The sequence below is a fragment of the Scardinius erythrophthalmus genome, assembly GCF_964197995.2.
Source record: "Scardinius erythrophthalmus genome assembly, chromosome: 2".
NCBI classification, from domain to species: Eukaryota; Metazoa; Chordata; class Actinopteri; order Cypriniformes; family Leuciscidae; genus Scardinius; species Scardinius erythrophthalmus.
The window spans coordinates 35,722,246-35,747,353 of record NC_138222.1 but is presented as its reverse complement, the minus strand read 5'-3'; the positions used below and the strand labels follow the sequence as shown (position 1 = coordinate 35,747,353).

General features: G+C 37.3%; 1 protein-coding gene across 5 annotated transcripts in view; it reads left to right on the top strand.

Moving 5' to 3' along the window:
• lmbr1 (limb development membrane protein 1) overlaps window positions 1-25,108 on the top strand; it is a 39,487-nt gene continuing 14,379 nt past the window's right edge. For all 5 annotated transcript variants that reach the window (XR_014029682.1, XR_014029683.1, XR_014029684.1 and 2 more), the window contains exons 1-12: window positions 1-426; window positions 3,988-4,060; window positions 6,051-6,090; window positions 6,572-6,711; window positions 7,389-7,492; window positions 14,776-14,902; window positions 15,009-15,077; window positions 15,912-15,976; window positions 16,127-16,199; window positions 20,204-20,293; window positions 21,926-22,002; window positions 22,132-22,209. Coding sequence is in view for 2 of the 5 variants with exons in the window: in XM_081359259.1 (XP_081215385.1) it covers window positions 364-426; window positions 3,988-4,060; window positions 6,051-6,090; window positions 6,572-6,711; window positions 7,389-7,492; window positions 14,776-14,902; window positions 15,009-15,077; window positions 15,912-15,976; window positions 16,127-16,199; window positions 20,204-20,293; window positions 21,926-22,002; window positions 22,132-22,209 (999 nt within the window). In the remaining 3 variants the exon portion in view is untranslated. The remainder of the gene's footprint in view (window positions 427-3,987; window positions 4,061-6,050; window positions 6,091-6,571; window positions 6,712-7,388; window positions 7,493-14,775; window positions 14,903-15,008; window positions 15,078-15,911; window positions 15,977-16,126; window positions 16,200-20,203; window positions 20,294-21,925; window positions 22,003-22,131; window positions 22,210-25,108) is intronic.

Sequence of the window (25,108 nt, the reverse complement as noted above, 5' to 3'; positions counted from 1 at the left end):
GCCCAAGCGAGAAAAAAACAGTAGTACGACAGGAAACGTCAGATGTGTCCAAAACAACGCTGAACAAATGCTGAAATATGTAATTCTTTCAAATTATTGAAATATTTTATTCTCCGTGACAGCTGTGCACCTGTGTGTGCATACGCCCTCTTGTCCTGTCGTGTGTCGCTGAATAATGACGCAATGTATTTTGACTGTGTTTTGATCGTTTATTTGGCGCTGAGACGCGACTGGATCTCTGTCAGTCGGTCGAGCTCTTCTTCTCAGGGCGGTCTGATGATCCCATAGATGCGCTTTCTCTTACAGTGAATGGACACGCCACAAAAATGTGTTGCTAATGAATGTGTTTCTGCAATATGAAGAATGGAAGAAGACGATGTGACGATCAGAGAGCAGAATTTCCACAGCCAAGTGCGCGAGTACATCGTGAGTACAGACAGAGACTGATGAAGAGTGACCGTGTTTGCCTAGCGTGTTGTTCTTTATCGCATTTAGCCTCCATTGCGTCTGTTTCTTGAAATGAAAATACGAATGGGTGTACTCTAATTGAAACTTTTGATAGTTTCTCTGTTGAAAATATACTGAATGTGAGTGAGGTTCATTAGGCTCGTTTGCTAGCCTGTTAGCTTTTAGTTAGCTACATGTTTGAGCTCATTGATCCCTTTCGGTGGCATTTTATGTATTAAAAAAGCCAAAAGATGTGGTTAAGTTATTCGTTGTAGTCTGTTATTGTGTGCATGCTATGTTTTTGTGACATGCACATTCCTGAATTTCTCGAATTAGAGTAGACGCACAGTTGAGTGAGTTAATCCTAACGGTTCTGCACTGACAGCTTGTTTACTGTTGTTGGTGTACATACAAGCTTTGCAGGTTTGCAGTATTTATTTTGGGTGTCAGGATGTAATGTGTATCTCCTTCCACCGTTGAAGCAAACCTGTTCTCAAGACCTGCAAGTGATTAAATATCACGAATTAATTTGTCAATGCTAACTGGCATGTTTGGCTGAACGAAATTGTGCAGCCTTTACTTGTAAGAACAGCCAGAAAACTCTAGTGTGATCCCAGCTGCGGTCTCTGCCCTACAACAAATGCAAAACTGTTGAAAAATGCAAGATAGAATGATTTAGTAATCAACGTTGTTCTTGATCCACACTTTAAAACAAGGAAGCAAGTTAGGCTATTCTTTAGAAAGTGAAGCAATGAAATATGCGCAAGATTAGAAATTAAGTGTGATTCACTGTTGTTGCAATTTTGACTCTTATTTTCATATTTGTCAGTACATTTCATACACTGACTGACCTTTAAATTTTACCACTAACTTTAGAGTGAAAATGTAGAAGCACGTGCAGTGTATTTAATAGTCTGAATTATTTTTTTGCTTAAAGGTGTGTAGAAGTGAGATAGCTGTTATCAGCTGCATACAATAAGTTAGTCTAACAAATATCTGTTTTTCTGGCTATTTTTTGATGCTGTGATGATAATAATGTCCTAGAAGTTTCTAAACTGTCCTGTTTCTAATCTTGACTGACATTCAAGCTTGACGTTGCTAATAATTTTGATATATTTTGGCCTTTACCACACAAAGAATCTTTATTTTCTAAAGCCAACCTTTATTTATTTAGGATTTAAAATGTAAAACAATATTGACATGTTTTTTTCCTAGCTTTTGTGTGTACAGTTTACAGTTTTATATATTTTTATGTTTTATGTCATTCAGCCAGTGTGATGAGTGTACTTTGTTTATTATTCGGGGATTTTGAGAGTGGTGATTGTGCTAAGATCTCAGCTTCAGAGTTTTTTTTAGAAGCAGAATTTAAGAATAAAATCCCCCTTTCACACAAGAATGATAACTATAAAGATATTAGCGTCCACACCAGCGGACAATATCGTTCTATTTATTCTAAGCGCATGCTTGTCTGACGTTTTAAATGCTCGAGCTCTTTACAGCTGGATGGATTCTTGATTTTAGCGTTCATCAGCTGGATAAAATCGTTCTGAAAGTGATTCCAACAATATCGTTTCTCTGTCCCTGTTATCATTATAGCTGTGGCGTGAACATGCTTGTAATAGTCTTGGGAGGATCAGTTAGACATATCAGTAATGCTTTCCACCATATGGCATGCCATTTTATATCTAGCAAAAGCGTTTATGACGTTTAGCAGTCACAAAGTATCTGTTGTTGAAAATGTAAAATATTCATGAGTTGTAAAAATTTTTTTTTAATCAAATATAATTACAAATATAAATGTACATTTTGTTTTGTTTTGTGGTGCAGACAGATTGTAGCATGTTGCTTTGCTGTTGCATGGAGGTTCTGGGTGGATAATCATTTGTGGACTTTCCTTAGTAAGCATCACTAAATATGATAATTGTTTTAGGTTGGCCTCTTTGGCTTGTACCTCAATAGACTGCCAATCGGTGTTTGACATTATGGTTTTAAGGTTTAAGATTGCCTCACTATGCGAAGGGTTGTCAAGCATATTATTTATGCTTTAATAGCAGTTATTTGTTAATCTAATGCAAGTTAATGTATGTTATTGCTGGAAGTTTAAATTCGGCATGAAGTGTAAGTTGCAACTTCATGTCTTTTCTTCCCTATTGTGACATTTATTATATTTTGGGTGCAGTCGTGGGCTCGTGACCTAACGGTTAGAGAATCAGAATGGTAACCCGAATGTTGCGGCTTCAATTCTCAATACCGGCAAAATGTAGGTGGGGGAGTGAATGAACAGCGCTCTCTTTCACCTTCAATACCAACTGAGGTGCCTCATGTGTGTGTATAGTTGATTGTATGTAATGCAGATCTCTGTAAGGGATCTGTAGTTCTGTGAGGCTACAAGCAAGGTGTAATACGAGTAAAAATTCACACTTTGCATATGCAGACCCATCAGTCCCTCCTAAAATACACCCAGTGTCCTGGACACTCTGCTGATTCTTGCCATATCACAAAGCTACAACTCTAAAGATTACAGATATAGCATGTTTTTGATGAATAAAACAGAGGTAATACTTTATCTTTTAATTGGGCTCTTACTGCTTGGAAATATTTTTTTGATACAGGCAAGACTTATACAGTATTGAATTATGTTGGGAATTAGAGCTGCACAATTCTGGATAAATTGAGGATCACAATATTTTTTTTTTTTTTTTTTTTTTAATAGAGATCATGATTTTCCCACTGATTCTAAACAACTAAACAAAATAACAATTACCAAATTTTCGGACAACTTTGCTGCCGTCTATTTAAAGTATATAAAGTATTTAATCTTAATTTTTAAAAAATCGGTTTGAATGAATGATTCAGTGACTCAATCATAAAGACTTTGCTTGTTTCATTACTGGATGAATTAGTGTTTTTGAATGAATCTCTTGAATGAATGACTCAATCACAAATAAAAAAAATAAATACAAAATTAAACAATCTTTTACTCGTCACCACCTTCTGGTGTAATGATGTAATTGATACAATCTTCATTTGAAGCATCAAGTTACTTTATTTTGATCGCTACTGTAAACACTAGTTTTCCAAACTAATACTTTTATTCCACTACTGATAATTTGAATTATTGTAACAGAAATAACGAGACTGTGTGGTTGAAAAGTCTGTTTGTGAAGCTGTTTCATATCTATACATGACAACTGCTCTCTCTGGCTCAGTGGCAACCCCGACACGGATTTGGGTGTTCGCTGTGATCGTACTTGTCAAAGATTTAGACATGGCTGAATCATTTAGGAATAAGATTGCGTGGGAGTTTGAATCGATATTGCGATCTTGTAATGATTGATTGTGCAGCTCTATTGGGAATCCATTCAGGACACACAGCACACACAATCTGTCTTGGGCTACATTTTCTAGACCACTGAATTTCAGTTAGGTCTTCAGTTAACCTTTTAGTTAAACGGGCCTTGAATGTAAAGTTTACAATGTAAAAACCCTTGCAGAACTTCAGTGTTTGGAAACTTATTCATCTCCTTCATCTTTTTCTAGGTCTGCTTCCTCCTGTTTGCAGTACTATACATTGTGTCGTACTGCGTCATCTCCCGCTACAAGAGGAAAAGTGGTAAGTATATGACTAGACTAATCCAGTTGTTGTTACTGATCAAACTGTTGCACCATACACATGCAATTGTATTTATAATATCTACTATGAATAAATACAGCTTTTTACTTTTGAGATATTATATTATGTTATAGATAAGTTTTCCAGTCATATATTTGACTCTCACAGGTTGATGATGTCCTGTGACTAGGGTTGGGTACCATTCACATTTTAACCATTACCGGTACCTGAAATTCGATGCCGGTACCCAACGGCACTTTTTCCGGTAATTTAGGCATGTTTACCTCAATAACTGTAAAGAAACTGTCATTTGTAGAAGTGTTATTGACATTATGCCAAAGCTGCCTTGGTCATTTTAGTAATAATAAAAATATATATTTTCTCTGTTTTGCTTTCCACAAATTCTGTGTTGTGAATTTTCTAGTATTCAAATGAAGACATAAAACATTAATTTAATTGATCTTTTATATGAACTTAACTTTTTTGTCAAACAACATGCGGCACAACTGAGCTTTATGCTGTTAAAATTACAACACCGATGAAAAAGTGTGATTATTCCTTAAAAAATATTTTTTTTATAATAATTTATTATTATTAGTGTTATTATTTAATAATAATAGTATTATTATTAAATTGAGATATCTAAATTCTACTTAATCACTTCAGTGTGTGTGTGTGTGTGTGTGTGTGTGTGTGTGTGTGTGTGTGTGTGTGTGTGTGTGTGTGTGTGTGTGTGTGTGTGTGTGTGTGTGTGTGTGTGTGTGTGTGTGTGTGTGTGTGTCTGTGTGTGTCTGTGTGTGTCTGTGTGTGTGTGTGGTAAATGAAACCGCGTTCACACAGAGACATGCAGAACATGCAGGATTCGTATTTAAATAGTCTTACTCTCGCACCCAGATGCGTTCTCAGGTACTGAAATTTGGCACCGATTGATTTAATGTGAATCGGTACTCTGTAGTACCGACGTAATTCGGTCGGTGCCATTAAAAGTACTGAGTTCGGTACCCAACCCTACCTGTGAGTTCTTCAGATTTAGATCAGATTCCTAGATGACAAAATAACAGTTTGATTGCTTGCTTGCACACTTTTAAGGGGTTTACTTTACACCTTCTGTAACTCCATAATGCAACGCTTTACAGTTATGTTTTAATGTATGCACATTCCCAAGTATCATCCAGCTACATAACACAAGAAGCTGCCACCTCCAACCTTTCAATCCTGACACAGACATTTATGAGTTCTTGAGAAGGTCACGTCCTCCCGTAGCATATGTAACGTCAGCTAACCCTTGTGGAAAGCGTCAATCACAGCAAAAACTAGGCTGTTCTTAAGCCTTGTGTCTTAATAAATTAACAGATGAGCTTAGATGCTGTTGTGAAGCATGGCTGTAAAGCCAAATGACCCCAGGCCTTATGTAGAGGCTTTTCAAGGACTCTGAATATAGAGTGGTGCAGGTATGATGTTAGAACCTGAAAACGAATTATTTCGAGGGAACAGCGACGAATTAGACTTCCGGTTTCTGACATCACACCTGGACCACTCTATTTAGTGATGCTGTTCTATGCTTTTTGTCCATCTCTCTCACCCTTTTCTTTCTTTCTTATTTTGTTGCCATTTTTCAATCTGTTCCTCTCCCCCTTGCTTTGATTCTTGACAGCCTCCATCTGGTCGATTAATTGTAAAGGTTTATTCACTTGTTTGTGATTTATGATTAACCAGTTTTCATGTAGCTTTCAGTTAAATGAAGAGAGATCATGCCTTAGACATCTTAAACCATCTGTCACGTCTCTCTGCCCTCTGTAGATGGAGCTATTTGTGTCGCAAGTTCACAGTAAAGAACTTTACACTAGATCATAAAATAGCTGGCTGACATTTTTTTCATTGATAAAGATTGTCAGAGCATCATAGCTCTAAAGAACTAGAGGAACATAACCTTTTTTTTAAATAAAAACGGCAAAACCAATGACTTTGCATCTGTGGTTATGCCTTTCAGATGACCAGGAAGATGAAGATGCCATTGTCAACAGAATATCGTGAGTATTACAATAATAATAATAATAATAATAACAAGTGCCAATTTTTTATGGTACACTAAAAGGATCCAGTTATATTAATATCAATGAAACTTTAGTTTAATAACATTTGCTATTAGATGTCCCACTGTACCTTGAGTTGTAAACACTTGTTTTCATCATGTAACATCATATTATTATGCCATGATCTTAAATGTGAAGTTAAAACTGATGTAAATGGTTAATTTAATTAATATAATAATGCAAAAAATGTGCATGCTTTTTACTTATGTTCTTTCTCTCTTTCTCTCTCTCTTTCTTTCTTTTTTCTTTCTTTCTTTCTTTCTTTCTTTCTTTCTTTCTTTCTTTCTTTCTTTCTTTCTTTCTTTCTTTCTTTCTTTCTTTCTTTCTTTCTTTCTTTCTTTCTTTCTTTCTTTCTTTCTTTCTTTCTTTCTTTCTTTCTTTCTTTCTTTCTTTCTTTCTTTCTTTCTTTCTTTCTCAGTATGTACCTGTGTACATTCACATTGGCAGTGTCTGGAGGGGCTGTCCTCCTCTTACCATTTTCTATAATCAGTTATGAGATCCTGCTGTCCCTTCCAAAAAACTACTATATACAATGGCTCAATGGATCACTCATTCATGGTCAGTATCACGCCTTTTTCACTGTATTTTTACATGTCACTTTACAAGTATGCATACATAAGTTTATTTCCTTTTCGTCTGTCATGTATTAGGTGATTTTCACAGACTGTTGTGGAAATTAAATGCTACTTGTGTGCTGTTCTCCTTAAAACGCAGCCCATTTTATTAGCCCTTGCATTTCGTAAAAAAAAAAAAAAATCTGATTAAGGTTAAAATGACGTGTGCACTGGAAGATGTTTTGAGTATATCATTTTGTTGTGTTGTCTGACAAAATGATTGTTCTGAGTCCATACTTCTCCCATTTATAGTCATTTTATTACAGTTGAAGTATTTTTCTCCTTAGTTTCAGCCATGGCCACAAGGTGGTGTCATATGTCTGTTATTTGTGTGGATGGTTTCTCTGTGCAGTTTTTGGGTTGTTTCACATGATGAGAACATTTGGGGCTTTTGGAACTTTTGAAACTTGAACTTTTTTCATTTTCTTAATTGATTTTGAAAGGGGAAATCTGTGGGATGGATTTAAACATGGCAAAAAGTGTTAAACCGCACTATCTAAAAGCACAATCAGATTAGAAATAATATTTACTGAACAAGGGATGCTGTTATTATATAAAATGATATTGATCAGGTTAGTTTGCTGAACTTAAAGTTGAATGAACAGATTTCTCTTTGTTCAGGCCTGTGGAACCTGGTGTCCCTCTTCTCAAATCTCTGTCTCTTTGTGCTGATGCCTTTTGCCTATTTCTTCCTGGAGTCTGAGGGCTTTGCTGGTTCGAAAAAGGTATGTGGTAATGTGTGTTTGTGTGTGTTCTCCAAGCTTGAGGCTTTGTGTTTATATACAATGGCCAAGGACATATAAGATTCGAAAGATATTTTTACACATTTGTACAAACCAATACTCCCAGCACACCCAAGTTTGTGCACTTACTCACCCTCGCTTACCCAAAAACACACACACACACGGTTTTATGTGTGACCATTTTAATTTCAGCCACTCCCCCACCCTAAAAAGATAAAAGTTCAAAAGCAGAGCGGTCTTATGTCTCCAGCTCATTCAACCTTATGTTATTAGTCACTCAAAGAAGGGCTGTCACCGGTGCTCATAGAGACCGTAAACCAGCAAACACACACCGTCACAATAGAGCGTGCAGATAAAAATGAAAGGGTGGGAGGGAATGCATCACGTTGCCCTCTGTCTTACTCTCATCACAGTTTGAAGTCGCTCCTGGTTTATGTCCCTTCTGGCAAAGCTACATAAAGATTAGTTGCTACTGTAGTTTATGAGGGCTGCACTCATTTGTACGGGAGCAAGGCGTACTGCTTCATTTTGTCTCGTTTGCACCATGACTGTTTCTGGCCATTGATCAACCAGAAACACAGGAGAAAGGGAAGCACTGCTTTATGTTGGCCTACACGTCTCGGAATGACCAGTGGAGAGTATGTATGTGCGCACATGTAGCAAAAAGAGAGGAAATGATCAGAAACTGCCGCTTGTATGAAAGCCCCCTGCTGATACAGGGAAGGGTTAAGTCGTCAACTGCAGAAGCCCATAAAATCAAGATTTCATGTTTTCTTTTTAAGTATAAAGTCAAATGGCCTGCTTGTGCCAGTCTCCATGTTAGATGGTTAAACAGGGACGTATATATGGCAAGTTACATTCAGTAACTGGAGGAAATGAAACTGGGTAGTTTGTTAAAAGCTTGTGTGAGCTGTAGCTGGTGCGTTTTATGGACCAGTGTTTGTATTAGTACTTCATCAAATGTAATAACCAAAACCAACAATATCTGTGGAGAAGAAAAGTGTGTGTGACTGGACTGTTTCTCTATATCCACTTTCTGACTGCCAGTCAAAAGTTTGAAATGATTACGATTTTTTTTTAAATGCTTTTTGAAGAAGTCTCTGGTATTCATTATAAACAACATACGTCAAGCCAAAATGAATTTATTTGAAGCGAAATTGAAAAGCATTGGGCTCACCTCTCTCATTGGGCAAGTATCCAAATGTTTCTATATTTGCCATGTATCATTTGGTTGCTAAACTGTTATTCATCATGTAGCTAAACAAAGGCTTTGCAATCTAGAATCCACGTAAAACAGCATCCTTCACATGCGCAAAAATGTGTTTGGTTTGGGCACACTGATTTTACAGCAGACCATTTAAACTATGCAGTGTAACTTTTATATTTGGTTGACTGCATTTTAGTTTGACGATGAACGGCTGAAATGTCAAGTTAACGCTAGAATATGTTGTGTGTGCGTGCGAGGCGCCTGCACGATCAGTTGGGTTTAATAAAATAAAAAGATATAAAGAAACAAATACAATGCGCTAGAGTGTCACAAAAATTTCTTTTGTTAATCTGTTAATTAAGTTAAATATATTTATACCATGGTCTGGGTGAATACTCGATTCTGATTGGCTGCAGGGTGTCCTTTGAAAAGTGATAATGTACACCTAGGAAAGGCGTCCCGTCAATTTGCCTGATGACTGTTCTAAATGATTGCGCTGGCTCAAACTCACTGATCAACTTCTGCGGTCGGGTCGCTGTGGCCACGTTGCTTGGCAACGCCTGTATACGGGAGATATTAAATAGTGCGCTCGACTTAATAAATAAAAACCCTCACGATTTTTGCTCTAAAACACATTAAAGTATTATTAATTGATTAAATATTTCTTTCTTTCGTAAGTGACCATGATATAAGCGGGTTAATGCCCTTCGAGGTGTCCATTGTCAGGTATTAATGGACTTCAGACGGTTCGCGCCTCGCCGTCGTCCATTAATACCTGATAATGGACACCTCGTCGGGCATTAACCCTTACTTCATGTAGTCCTATTTATTTAATTCCTTTTACTTAATTTTACTCAGTTTTTCTCCGTTCAAACAAGTGCTGCTGGTGCGTGATGTGACGATGTGTGAATCCTCATGTTCTGCTGCTATTTGTGCATGTAAACCTAAACTTTATTATTTTAAATGGGTCACAGACACCCATGTAATCTAATTTAATCTAATCTTAAGAGTTAATGCTCGACTAATGAGCTTCAGCTATCAGTCAAAATAATCTAAATGGTCAAAATGCTCTCGTAACATTTCTCCTCCAGATTTACTATGCTGCACGCAAGTTCACACTAACTCAAAAACCTGCTTACACGAGCTGAGACCTGACGTGAGATATGATCCTAGCCTCCGTTCACGTCCATAAATGCCAAGTTTTGTGTGAAAATGACCGTACGCCCAGTTTTCTGTCGTACGTTCGTTTCGTAAATGAGGCCCGGTGTGTTTGCTGCTACGACTTGTGTCCACTGACTAGCCAGTAAGAATGCAACATGACATGGCGCTAAAACTTAAAACTACTCTTCTCACCTCTTTTCCCTAGCCATGAACACGTCCATATTCTCCTCATTCGCTTCCTCCTCTTTTTTCAGCGCATATACTACAGCTACCACAATTGCCAAAGTGTGATTAATCTTGCTCAATTTGTTTGCATGCTGATGACATTTTATTCTTCTATACTAACTTGCGTCGTAGCCTACGATTCAATAGGTGTCATCATCGTACAGTCTACATGCATGTCGTACCCACTTTTATTAGATGTATGTCATACATTGTAATTTATAATGATTTTTTTAGGATTGCCTAAATCGCACAGTCTGTAGCAGGCATTATAAGGGTGCTTTGGGTGGAAAGATGCATAGCCTAGGCCTGCAGTTCTGATCATGTACAACAGATGGCAGGATTATGATTTCAGTAAGCATGAACCGGATGCCTCAGTCAGTATCACATTTAAAAAAAACCTATGAAGAGGTACTTATGGCCTCCTAACTCTCTACGATGCACCTGGGGATAGGACTAGTAAAATCTATTGGTTATTATCACTATGCAAAAGGACTCTAACTTAACTGACTCCTTAGGAATCACATGAATCTTTAACATAATGATCACGTTTTTGTGTGTGTGTGTGTGTGTGTGTGTGTGTGTGTGTGTGTGTGTGTGTGTGTGTGTGTGTGTGTGTGAGTCAGTGTGTGTCAGTCTCTTCCTTTGTAGTCTGTCCACAATAGGACTGATATTTATTTTTGAGATGTGATTCTCGCTCCCAGGCTTTGCTTGCTAAGGCCATGACACTGTGTATTTACTCTGCCTGCGCCCCATTCTATACCCGTTTCTATGACAACATATGAGTTTCTCTATTTTGACGGGAAAAGGCGCAACACTGGATTGGATAATATCCTCCATAGTCAAACCTTAGAAAGCGTGAATGTTTGTATGCATTTCTTGTGAGGTTTACTTGAATGCAAATGAATGTGTGTTGACTGTTCACTACCATCAGCACTGTTTGTGCAATAGTTTGGTTCTGTTACACTAGATGCCTCGACGTGTATTTTAGTGGGTTTGAACAACACACTGAAAAATGATTGCCTGCTTCCCCTTTCTATTCATTTCTGATTTGTATCACTCTTAAACATTTTCTTGGCTTTTAACATCTTGCTGTTTGTGTTCTTGACAAACCCCAGATTAGTTCAGAAGCCGTTCTCAAAGGTCTTATTTGTTAGACACCTCATGCTAACAAGAAAAAGATGGTGACACTGTAGGAAGAGGGATAAAAAGAAAATAAAACACACCCACAAACTTCAAAAGTACTGAAGTGCCTTCCTCAAGTCATATATCCTGTTTTCTCGTCATTTTGACGGGCTTCTAATGTATTAGTCAGAATGGCACATCAATGGCCTGTGTGTGTGTTGATATACAGTGATTCATGTCCCCTGCGTGTTCTGCGCTCTGTTTTGTGTCTCTGACACTGCTCTTGGTGTAGCAGGCTTAAAGAGAAGGTAATGACTACTGTTCATGCTAAGCCTTTATTGATGAGAGTTAGTAGTTCACGGAGGGGAAATCGTAGTAGACAGGGAAAACACTGCATGTTTGTGAGCATGCCTGTTGTTCTGTCTGTTTTGCCAGGTCCGATCTGTTTAAAGAATTTTTTCTAACTTCGTAGAGGTTCTTCTCTTTTTTTTTCTTTGTGATCTCTCTCTGTCTTTCTTTTTGAGCTTGACATGCACTAAGCTTTGAGACCATGTGAAGTTAATCATTTTTTTTGTTGTCCATTTATGCTTGTTACACAGACAGTCATTTTGGGAATGAAAGAGAGAGAGAGCAGTTTGTGACCCTGACGCTGACTGAGGGTGTGTAAGGTCAGGGAGAGCCCTCTTAGGTGACTCAGACCAACAAAACATGCATTAATGCAAACATTCGCTTTTCCATCTATTTATCTCTCTCTCTCTCTCTCTCTCTCTCTCTCTCTCTCTCTCTCTCTCTCTCTCTCTCTCTCTCTCTCTCTCTCTCTCTCTCTCTCTCTCTCTCTCTCTCTCTCTCTCTCTCTCTCTCTCTCTCTCTCTCTCTCTCTCTCTCTCTCTCTCTCTCTCTCTCTCTCTCTCTCTCTCTCTCTCTCTCTCTCTCTCTCTCTCTCTCTCTCTCTCTCTCTCTCTCTCTCTCTCTCTCTCTCTCTCTCTCATACACACACACACACACACACACACACACACACACTTCTTGGAAGTCAACCTGGTATTAGCAGCGGCCCGAATAGAGTATACTGCAGTGTGTGTGTGTAAGGACTAGATGCTGAATATTTTAGAGTTACTATATTAAGCAGTGCTCACATTTAGATGGGCAAGAGTAGAAGAGCTCAACCCTTCTCTGGCTTCTCTGCCACGTGTGTCTCTCTCCTTTTTAGATACCAGAATGGTAACGCTTCACTTTTAAAACTCTTTTCTTGCCTATATTTGTTTTCTTGTTCTAAATACAAGTAACTTTAGAAAAATAGCCATGTGACATTACCAAATGCATGTATTCTTCTCTTTTTTTTTTTTTTTTTTTATTGCAGATTTTCAGTTATTTATTGACACTGACGCTGATGTTTTTTTGTAACACATTCATTCACAGTTCAAATGTAAAAGGTTCACAATCCATTGAGGGGAGACTGATATGAGGCAGATGTTGTTCATCAGGAAGTCACTTGGAGGTGCTCTAGATTCTCTTAATATCAAGAAAAGCTGTTAACTACTGCACATACAGGTACATAAAGTGCCTTAAGGACAGACTGAGACAGGATGCAGGGAATGTAGACAATTGAAAAAGTATAGAAGGGCCAGTTGAGTTTAAGGTGAAGGGAAATAATCCTAATGGGTTCAGTCAGATGTGTAATTTCTGGATTAAATTTCTGCTTATTAATGTTGCTTGTAGGGCTGCACGATAATGGTTAAACTGATAAACATGATTATTTTGCTCAAATTATAATCGCGATTATTAATCACAATTCTCATTTGGAATATATATATATATATATATATATATATATATATATATATATATATATATATATATATATATATAATATCAGCCTAAAGGGGTAATAGCTCGTGGACTTCATTTAAACAATTATGATGGCTTCATCCCACGGGAAATCAATACAAAAATAATGTAGGTTTCAATACATTATGAAAACTGGTAAACATGAAAATGTTAAATTCCTAATATTTATTTCAATAATTCCAAATGATGTACATTTTTACTTTGTATTGTAGCACAGAGTTTGCACGGACCACATTTATTCACCAACCATGTTCGCAAACAATATGGTCAAGAATCATGTTTGAATTTATTACAGATCGTCACAGAGACTGTTCGCTCGCAGATTTAGTAGCAGCAAATTGCACGCTGCCTCATGAAGGAACACAAACTGGCTGTATGACACTTTCATTGGAACAGAACTTCACAGTGAACATCGCTTAACTCCAACATGCATGCTTGTCAGTGTTGTTAGATCATCATTGCTTTTTTGCTGCGCAGAGATATGCACAGATTTGTTGCCAGATTGAGAAGATAAAAGTAAAATACTGGGCAGAAAAGACCCATTTAGTGGATTTATTCTCTTGAAATCTGACAGCCTCAAGCAGGAAAGATAGTGGAGGCTTATTACTAATGCAAATAATAAATAAGAAAAAAAAAAAAAAAAAAAAAAAAACTTTTAAAGAAAAATAATCAGTGGGGCAAATATTGTGATGAACATTTTTAATTAATTGAGAGAAGCAGAAATTATCACGATTAAAATATGATTAATCGTGCAGCCCTTTTTTCTTTCTTTTTTTAACCGTGATCCTTTTTAGAATTCTTTGAAAACAAAGCTTTTTTTATAGAAAATACAAATTCTTTACATTGATCAAGTCGCAAGTTATTATAAAAGTTTGCTTGACAATAAGGTCGCATTAGTTTATGCATTAACTAATATTAACTAACAATAAACAATACATGTATTACAGTGTTTATTAGTAAAAAAAAAAATCTGCTGTTCATTGTTCGTTCATGATAGCTCAGGTCCATATTAACAGATGCAACTTTTGATTTTAATAATTTAGTAGTAAATGTTGAAATGAACAAACTAAGATGAATAAATGCTTCAGAAGTATTTAATATTGTTAGTTCATGTTAACAAATGGAACCTTATTGTAAAGTGTTACCAATTTGTTTAAAAAATCTTTCTGACTTGTCACAATCGTGCTATAACATCAATATCTAGGTTCTGTGGAAACAGAGCAAATCAGGAGTGGAGTTAAATGCCACACATCAGGAACTTACTGACCCAGAAAAAACTCCTCTAATAGTTTCCAGATGAGCCTCTGGAGTTAATCTCAGACAGTAGTAGCCACCTTTTTCATTTTAGCCGCAAACTCCGACCGGACATGTTAATAACAGTTCATATAAGTGTGCGTGTCAGTGAATGAGAGGGAGGAAGGTCATTCGTTTTTTTGTGTGTGTTGTGACCTATTGTTGTGTGTGTGTTTGTGTTGGGAAGGGGGCTTGACATTGAGGCAGTGTTATAGGGAAGTCCCGGGGCTTCCACAGCCAAATTTCCAATTAGAGCCTCATTTACACCTGCTGATCTGTGTGTGTGTGTGTGTGTGTGTGTGTGTGTGTGTGTGTGTGTGTGTGTGTGTGTGTGTGTGTTTCTGAATCACTCTTGGCTACAACCATAAGTAAACTTGAAATCATTAAAGAGGGTGTTTGTTGCTTTCAGGGCATAAAGGCTCGAGTGCTGGAGACATTTGTCATGCTCTTTCTGCTGGGTCTCCTCATCCTGGGCATTGTATGGGTGGCGTCCGCTCTCATCGACAATGATGCGGCCAGTATGGAATCGCTCTACGGTATCTCTTTTAACCCTCCTCCTGCTGCTGTGGATGCATGCATGTGATGTAATCAGATATGTATTGATCTGTGGTTTACTGTGCCTGTCTCATTCTCTCATTCTAGATTTATGGGAGTTTTATCTGCCGTACCTCTACTCCTGCATCTCTCTGATGGGTGGCCTATTGCTGCTTAGTAAGTTCACAGGAAACCATCGTTTCCGCATCTAGCCCTTATTGGCCACCGTAACTTCCAGTGCAGAGCAGTGTATAGACATTGTAAGGAAAATTAAGCACTGTCTGAACAGTGACAAGTCAGTGTTTGTAGATTGAATGTTGCACTTTTCTTCTAAAGTTTTAAATTTGAACGTTTTGAGTCTAACCTAATATAACATAATTAGCTGTGACTGACAGTTATGACAAATATGACAGAAAGACTTTGTGCAATTTGCTATGGGAGAATACTATATAATACGCAGGCAGTTAATGTGATTGTGCATTAGGGCAGGGTAATATTTTTATTATTTATGATATGTTCATGATTTTGCTGGCGATATAAAATTTAAGCAACATTGTGAACGAGGCGTTTAAAATGTTTTAGTAAGTATGTAGGTAAATGTTTTATTCCTATGTATTGTTATATTGATGTATACAATTAAATTTGTTCATTTAGTGAATTTTTTTAAATACTTTGAGCATGTTGAATCTTCTTGGCTGAAGTGTCTGTTTGGTTAAAATGGTTCCTCTCATTAAAATTATTTAAAATGATGTTTTTTTGTTTTTTTTTCAGAGCTAATATGTCAAAATGGCATAAAAGGCTGAAAATGATCAAGAAAATATATATTTTTAGTTATATAGCCCACCCCTGCTGTGACTCAAAATGCCCTTTTCACTTGTTTCACCCACTGTAACAGTAGTTACATAAACTTGAACTCTTTAGTTCAAAGGTTGCATTCATACTCTTGCCTTAGAAAAGCATAAATGAGCATGTGTGTGTGGTTTTAAGCAGCTTCTTGTCTCATCTCATCAGTGTGTACTCCAGTGGGAATGTCACGCATGTTCACAGTGATGGGCCAGTTACTAGTCAAACCCACAGTAAGTACAGTTACGCTCTCTCTGTGTGTGTGTGTGTGTGTGTGTGTGTGTGTGTGTGTGTGTGTGTGTGTGTGTGTGTGTGTGTGTGTGTGTGTTTAAAGATCCACTCTGTCAGTGTCCCTCACACACTCCCTCTCTTTCTCCGTGTAGATTTTAGAGGATCTGGATGAACAGATTTATTGTATACAGCTGCAGGAAGAGGCCCTGGAACGTAGACTCAATGGTGAGTGTGTTTGTTTTTTGTATGATGGGGCAAATGCATTATATAATCTTGCACCTATTACAGGGGTAGATTCTCTGTAGTAACCTGGGGAATAAATGCATTGCAAAAAACACAATGGTCATGCTTCATGGCTCAGCCTGGTCAACCAGCTACTGTCTGGTTGAGATTGAGCCACTATGCCACATCACCATGCCACCCAGATGACAGATCTGACATATTAATCCTTAAACATGTTGCACTTAAATTTTTGTTCAAAAGAAAAGATTAAATAAAATAAAATATATAGCTATCTCCCTTCATTGACCTGCTTCTGTTCTAATAGAACGATGTCCCTGACTGTTTAACACCCACTCTCTCACTTCCTTTAACACCCACCCATTCATCCTCTCTTATCTGAGAAATCATACCCATGCACTCTGATTCAGAGGGCACGACCATTAGCCCACTCAAAGCAATTTTTCCATTTTGTGTGTACATGATGTTTATTACAACTAAACTTTTTCTGTATATTTTACACTAATATATATATATATATATATATATATATATATATATATATATATATATATATATATATATATATATATATATATATATATATATATATATATATATATATATATATACTTTTATATATATACAGTTTTTAAGAATTAAAGCACAATTAATTATTTCCAGCCAAAGCACGTAGTTTATTTTTCTATTTAATAAATCTATTTATCTAGTTGCACTGTGATGTAGCACTGTATGTACTGCTATTTATAAACAGGACTTGGTGGAGCAGCCACATTCATCAAACCAGGGACTCCAGTGATCTTGTTTAAATCAATCAAGTAACTGGTGAAACATCATAAAAGTAGAATTTAAAGTTTTCTCACACACTTGTCTTCTTTTAGCTGGCTTTTATTCCCCTACACCAGGGTTCAGGAACCTTTTTTGACCTAAGAGCCATTTTTTCATTTTTGTCTCTTGGCACAGCAAAGCCCCAGTTTCAATAAAATTATATGTTTCAGTCCAGTCACTTTTTTTTTATATAGCCTACTTTTACATTTTCACTGCGGTTCTAAACATTTTTAAACTACTACAAACAAGCTACGTAGCTTCTTGAATCTGAGTGCACTTTGGCTGGTACAACTTGAAATGTGTTATTCTAAACTTTCTTTTCATTAGCTTCGGGATATACAATAAAGGAATTGTAATTATCTTCTTTTTCTGCAGAAATGTCTATTGATGCGTCAAATTTTTTATCGATCATGTATTGGTAAAGGGTGCCAGACCTGGTGAGCCACATGATTTTTGTCAAAGAGCCAGGTGTGCCTCGAGAAGCATAGGTTCCCGACTGCTGCCCTACACAAACATCCACACAATGCAGGAAGTGTTTAGGCTTAAAGCCAAACTAGACTTTAGCTTCAACTCAAGCACGCAACAGAGTGTACAGATGCCAGTCAACATAGAACATGTGCTTTTTCTATTGAATTCACGGAGGTAAGCTAGATCATCTTAACTGATAGTACCCAGTTGGCCAAATCCCATGGATGAATTTCAATAGCCTCTCATTTGGTTGTTTGGTTCTGTAGTGTTAGCACCAAAGGCAGATTTGCTTTGAACACCTGATAAAATAATTGTAATCGGTCTTAACGATATTCGCTTTTTTTGTGATTGTTGTTTGATGTGAACCGCAGTGGCAGTCACTGTGATCGGGTGACAAAAGGCCACTAGGGATGCGGAATGCAATTTTGGCAAAGCATAAGAACTCTGCGTTATAGGAAGATCTCGCTCAGGCGTTAAAGAGAGAACGAATTTACCTTATCAGGAATTTAAGGAATTTTCTTTCTTTTCTTCTTTTGCACCGTAAATAAAAACCTGAGGTGAGGTTGAGGGGAAGAGAGTTCAAGAGGAAACTGTCTACTTTGCTTTACTCTCTTATCTGTGTTCTATCTAATAACAATTACCCAACTGACTGTAACTTCATTTAGATACTACATGCCTGCACACGCTCTCTTGCAGGCCTTTGATATGGGCTAATTGATAAGCGTGTTAATTATTCAGTTGATCCAGTAATCTGATGTCAACCTTACTGTCCTTAAATGGAGGCCATTAATACAGATCTCTCCATTTGGTGTCTGTGTTGTATTTTGAAGTATTATTTTGAATACATTCACGTAGTTGTGTGTGTATATTGCTATGTGTGAATGTCATTCTATGGATGCATTAGTGCACTTGTGTTTATGCAATGTGAGGGAATCTTGTGGCTGTGTGTTTAGGTGCATTTGTCTGAGTGTATGCTTTAATATTAGCCTTTTCATATAATTGCAGGCATTTGTTTGTCCTCTGTCTTGGCTCTTGCAATGCTTTTCTCTGTTGCCCAGATGCGCAGTGGCAGGGTGACCTTGCATAAACTCTCCTCGGTACCGGATGGCTCTCTGCTTTTGCATAATTACCACTGACGTAATGCAGAAAACCGGCTGAAGTTTCTTTAGAAAACAATGACATCATCTCCTTTCCTTCTGCCAGCATCCCTCTACTGAGTTGCTGCTGACCAGCACCTTTATCACCTTAATTGAAGGGCTATAAGCAAGAATTTAGTCAAGTGTTTCCTAATCTTCTTTTTGGAAATGATTGATTCATGCTGATTTGAACAAACTTTTGGAATTATTATTCCATAAAACACGTTTGACAAAAAAGACTCTGTTGTTCTTTCTCTCACTTTTTGTTCACCTCATGTTAGCCCTTTAAGGCAACTGTGAGCCATGTTTGGCAGAACAATCCAGTCCTGATCAGCTAATAGTGACACTTCCCATTTCATTGTTCTCACAGTTTTGGTTGGAGGGTACAGATTTTCCCTAAAATTCACTGGTATAGACAAGTACACGATCAGGAACCCACCTGTTGTGTTTTTTTTTCTTTCTTTTAATAGATTTCTTTATGAACCTGAACCTCTACCAGACAGGGCGTGGTACAATCATCATAATAATAATCACGTTTTGATCAAAGTGATTGACTTCTCAGCCCCATGTCGTTGAAAAGATGAAAGATTGTGTTTTTATTGCACGCCAGTAACGGTGTAACACTGAACTAATTGCTGCTGATCTGCCAGTGTGTGTCCCCCGAGGCTGTGCAAACCAATCCTTTGCTTTGAGGAGCAAACGAACCACTGAAACAGGAAAAAAAAAGAAAGAAAAAAACACCAGAATGAAATGGATAAATGAGAGCTAAATGAGACAGAAGTCTGTGGTTTTCCTGGAGAACCCCTCTGGTTTTGCCCTCTCACTCTCACCTCCTGACACACACACAGTCAGTGTTTTGAAGAAACCTCAGTCCCCTCTTCCGTCAAAACCAGTTGCAGCATGCACGCGTCTGGCCTAGACCCAAAGTATACCTCAGTTCTGATGCGAATACTGCATTTGCGTCCAGCTGGATGCTTAGGCGGTTTGACACATGTGCATTAGAATCTTTGACCAGTGTCTGTGCTGTTTCTCTCCAGAAGTTATGACCTTAAAAATGTCTATAAAAAAGTGACCTAAAAGTATCAAACGTGTTCCTTTCCATGAAATATAATGATTTAATGTAATTACTCACTTTTTTTTAAAGCAACAATTAACTTTTCAAAGCATTGTTTTCCAGCACTGTTAACCACATTTGAGTTTGCTGTTGTGTGGTGCTCATGGGATTTTCTTAAATGTTGCAGTTGTTGAAAGTAGCAGAAATAGAAAATTTAATAGAAATGTTCTAATATACAATAATCTCACAGTCTCACTTCTTGGGCGTCCATATATTGAATTGTAGATATTGAATCTCCACTCCATGAAAGCTGTTCTTTCTTGACAGACTTTCTGACAAATGGTGTGATATATTAATTATGTACTTGAGTAAGGGAAAAGATAACGTTCAAACCACTGATTTATGTTCACATCACTAATGTTTCCTTTGATCTTCTTTTACAGAAGCTATTAATAAGCCAAGGTAAACAGAATGAAAGTATCTTTCCGTCTTCTGTCACTCAGGTACGATGTCAAACTCTTATTTCCATGGAAACTCTCAGCACCATCTCTACAAAGAGCTGGACAACATTCGCAATCAGAGGAACAAACTCGGTGAGAGATGTTTTTAACAACGTTATTTTAAACTAAATTGAACCATGATTATGAACTGTCAGTTTAAAATATGTGTTGGCTGCAATATCCACTCATAATAATGTTGAATTGCAAAGTGTGTGCATATTTGAATGTGAACAGTCATTTGGAGTGGGGCCAGATGAGGTATGGCTGTATCATTTTCGACGTCAGCTTGTGTTTTGGGGTATTATAAATGATTCCAGAGAGACAAGCAGTTGGAAGGAGAGGAGGCCACAAAGGCACTTAGGATATTGGAGTGTGATGCAAACTTTATTGTGGCTGTCTCTCCAAGTGCGGTCATTAATTTAGAGGCAGCATGGTGCATATGCAGGGAACCCAGCCAACCTCAGAGCCAGAGCAGAAGCAGAGCGGGAGATGTTGAGAAGGAGAGAGTAGAGGGCAGAGCGGCACAGGAGTGACAGACACTGAGATATAGAGAAGATGTTCTAATCTAGACCCACTTCATGAGTGGAGCAGGAGAAGCCTTAATGTTTGAGGTTTTCCTGTTCAACTGTTCTGAACTATACCGAAACCTCTGAACTATAGACATGCTTATATGTAGCCATAATTCAGTAAACCCAGAAATAACTGGTATCTCTACACACTAATGAATTGCAAAGCAATAGATTATCATAGAAGCTACAGTTAGTTATTATATTATGAATGCAGCACAATCGCGAACATAAATTGACAACTTTAAAGGCGATTTATTTTATTTGACTTTATTTTATTTTTTGCACTCTCAAATTTCCAGATTTTCAAATAGTTGTATCTCAGCCAACAATTGTCCTATCCTAACAATTCATACATCAATGGAAAGCTTATTTATTCAGCTTGCATGTGATGTATGAGTCTCAATTTCAACAACCCATGTGACTGGTTTTGTGGTCCAGGGTCACATATGGCCACACATTCATACAGATAGTATTCAAGACGCTACTGTAAGTTGCTGTGTGAACAGGACATTTCGAGACTCGCACCTGTAAGTTGGCAATTCCATAAACTGACATTGTAAATGTAGCCTTTTATGTGTGACACTTGACAATAAGTTTAATTAGTTAATGCCCTTGGTATCATGAACTAACCATGAACAATACTTTTACAGCGTTTATTAATCTATTAGATTAATGTTCATTTTTACATAGACTACTGCATTTTAACATTTTTAAAGTTATCTTATGTATACATTTAGTTTAATGTAACATTAATAAATTAGTGTTATGAATGTATTTTGAACAAATATGAATTAACTAAGAAAGGTAGTATATATTTATAGATTAACATTAACCTAGGTTAATAAATGTTGTAGCAAATTTAAAGTTTGTGATACTAACGCAGTAACTAACATTAAGAAATTGAAACTTATTGTGTAGTGTTACACTTATGAATAGTGTCCTTATTGCTTTGTTAATTGAAAAATAATGTTTTAAAAATTATCCTGCATTAAACACAGATTGTTTATTTTACTCCGTATTTAATTTAAAAAAAATTGTCAGACACTGAGAGGCATGGACTAATTAAAGGAATTATAAGGTTAAATTAAACATACTGTATGTACAGTCAGTCAGATAAATGTGCACTAAAATCGTTTCTCTCATCCCTCCGTCCTAGAAAGGAGAAAGAAGGCCTCAGCCTGGGAAAAGAACCTTCTGTACCCCATAGTGATGCTGATCCTTCTTGCTGGAACGGTATGTCTTTTAGACTTTGCAGGGTCGAACCACAAAGCATATGACTTGCAGTTTATTTTATGAGTTGGTTTTATGTTTCTTTCTGCTGTTTATAATGCTTATGCTTGTTTTAATCTGTGCTGCTTGCAGGCGATTTCTGTTCTCCTGGTTGCTCTGAACATTGTGTACTTGCTCGTTGATGAGACGGCTATGCCAAAGGGTTCAACGGTAAGAAAAATGCATGTCAACAACCCAATACTCATCTTTTCTGGATTTTTCCTTCACTTGTTGCCGCCTCCTCTCACTACTGCTGTGTCCTGCTAAAATCATGCTTTGCGTTGACACAAACTGATTTCCTGATATGCTCAGGTGTGTGCTGTAGAAGAAAAGGCCGGTCTAGATGTGTATCATGTCGCTGCTGTTTGATGCTCTTTATCAGAGTTGTGCTCCCGTTCGCTCTGCTTGATGTCAATTCAAAGGCACTCACGCACTGTACCTGTGTGAAACTCTTCACACAGACCTCATTTGTTTTAACTGGGTGTTTTGAGTACTTGAACAAAGTCCTTTCAGCCAAACTGCTGCAATGAAACCATCATTTAACCTTTGAGCAGTTATGCACTGTGAGAAGACCGTGTCAGTTTTCTCTTTTGACAAGGTAATTACAAGCTACGACTGGTTAAATTTGGGTCCAAGTCAGTTTACCACTTATTTGAGCTTGGACAGGTAAATTTAATAGGTCCATGGGAACCGTTACGTCATTTCCTGTTTTTTTTAAATGAACATTTTGTTCTCACTCTTTCCTTCCCTCCATACAATGATGCTCTTATCTCACCTTACTTCACCACTCCCACCTGCTATCCTTGCTTTGCACATTTTCCTTTTTCTTCCCACAACAAAGGAAAGGCAGATCCCTTTTCTGGCCACGGTTTGACAGTGTTGAGCTTCTCTATTAGAGTGCCCGCTTCACATTCTAATTATTTTATTAGTGTCGATATTTGCCTTGGCATGATGCTTGACTGAAAATCCCCCAAATTACACTTGTCACAGTGTTCAGAGACGAAGGGCCCTCTTGACAGGCTGGTTTAATGGTTTATGCGTTTGATGAGCTGGACTGGTGCCATGCTTATGATCTCGTGTAACCACGACAACCCAGCAGTGGTGTCTCTACGTCTGTTTGATGGTTTTTACGTCGGGTTGGGATGTGGTGGGGCGTGGGCCTGCATTCCGCAACAATCTTAAGAGAGATTGATGCGAGTTAAGGTAACTAGGTTAACGCAGAGACTGTCAGATAAGGCAGGGTGTCGTAAATGTGGCTATGAGGTAAGGAGATCTAATGCAATGGCACTGCTTGCATTAAGCTGTCTGATGCACTGTTGCTAATGACTGCCATAAAAGTCTTATTGCTGTCACTCCCCATGGATTCAGAATTATTGTCGATGCTAAAAACAGCCTCATTAATGTCCGTTTCTCATCCGAACTCATATCTCACATATGTCATACGGAGCAGAAGGAGTGATGGAATGAAACAAGATGAGCGGGAAAGCAAGGGATATCATCATTTTCTTTTTGACCTCTGAACCTTTGGTAAGAGTCGACTGATGGTATTTAGCCCCTAACCTGTCAGTAAACAGCTTTCTAAAAAAGAGAGAATGTAAAAAAATCTAATCATGATTAGTTTTTTTTTTTTGTTTTTTTCTGTTATTATCCAACATCAGAGGTAGCTGAGGCACATCAAAACATGTAGTGTAGTTAGAACACACCTGAAGGAAGGCAAACACACAGATATCCTTAAACTCACTCAATCACAGGTGTTAAGCAGCGCCAACAAACACCTTACACAGCTCTGAGCATAAAAGGAGATTGCAGATGGCTGTCCAGTTCAATAATATCATTCTGTTTATGGTTAGAAGTGAAATGACAGTTAAGGATGGATGTGGAGTGAAACTGTGTGTGTATACATGTGTCGTATACACATGTACACACACACAGTTTCACTCCACATCCATCCTGCATAACATTACATTAACTTTGATTAATAAATGCTGTTAAAAAATGTTCTAAAAATAACTAATATTAACAAAATTAAACTAATTGTAAAGTGTAACGCTTTACAATAAGTTTAATTATACATTCATACATGCATACATACTTATTAGATTAATACTACATATTCGAGCTGCACGAGTCTGGATAAATTGGGAATTGCGATTTTTTTTATTTTTTTTTTAAATAGATCATGATTCTGAATGGACAACTAAACAAAACATGTACTAGTGATTCTGACAAAATGTTTATTGCTGCAGTCTATTTAAAAAATTGGCTTGAATGAATGATTCAATAGCTGAATCATAAAGACTTCACTTGTTTCATTACTGGATGAGTCAGTGTTTTTGAATGAATCTCTTGAAAGAATGATTCAATAAATTCATTTTTAACAGTCATGTGTCGCCAACTACTGGTGAAACGATGTAATTGATACAATTTGAAGCGCCAATTTACTTTCAAGAGGTGATTTACTTTATTTTGATCACTACCGTAGACATCAGTGTTTATATCCCAACTATAGACATTTATCCCAGTACTTCTGTGATTTTACTTATTGAACCAGGAAGGTCCCATTGAGAGACAATTATCTCTTCTACCAGGGAGGCCTAGTGTGGTTGAAAAAACTGTTTTTTTTAAGCTGTTTCATACCTATACATGACAACTGCTCTCTCTGGCTCAGTGGCAGCCCCGACACAGACTTGAATGTTCGCTGTGATCGTACTTGTCAAAGATTTTATAGACATGGCTGAATCATTGTCATTTAGGAATAAGATTGTGTGGGTATTTGAATCGAGATTGCGATCTTTTAATGATTAATTGTATTGCTCTACTACATGCTATATAAATATACACTCACACAATATTATAATTATAATTCTTAGCTCTCATAGTTCCTCTGAAACACTGTCAGTGGTGTTTATGCTATTATTGAGCAAGTGAGAATGGGTTATGGTTTTATGTTTGATCACATTACCTATTTTGGTCTCATTTCACATTAACTACAACCTAACTTTCTTGGATGATTCAGTAATATAAAGTGAGCGTTTGATCATATTTTACAAGTCAGTGTTTAGTTAAGCTT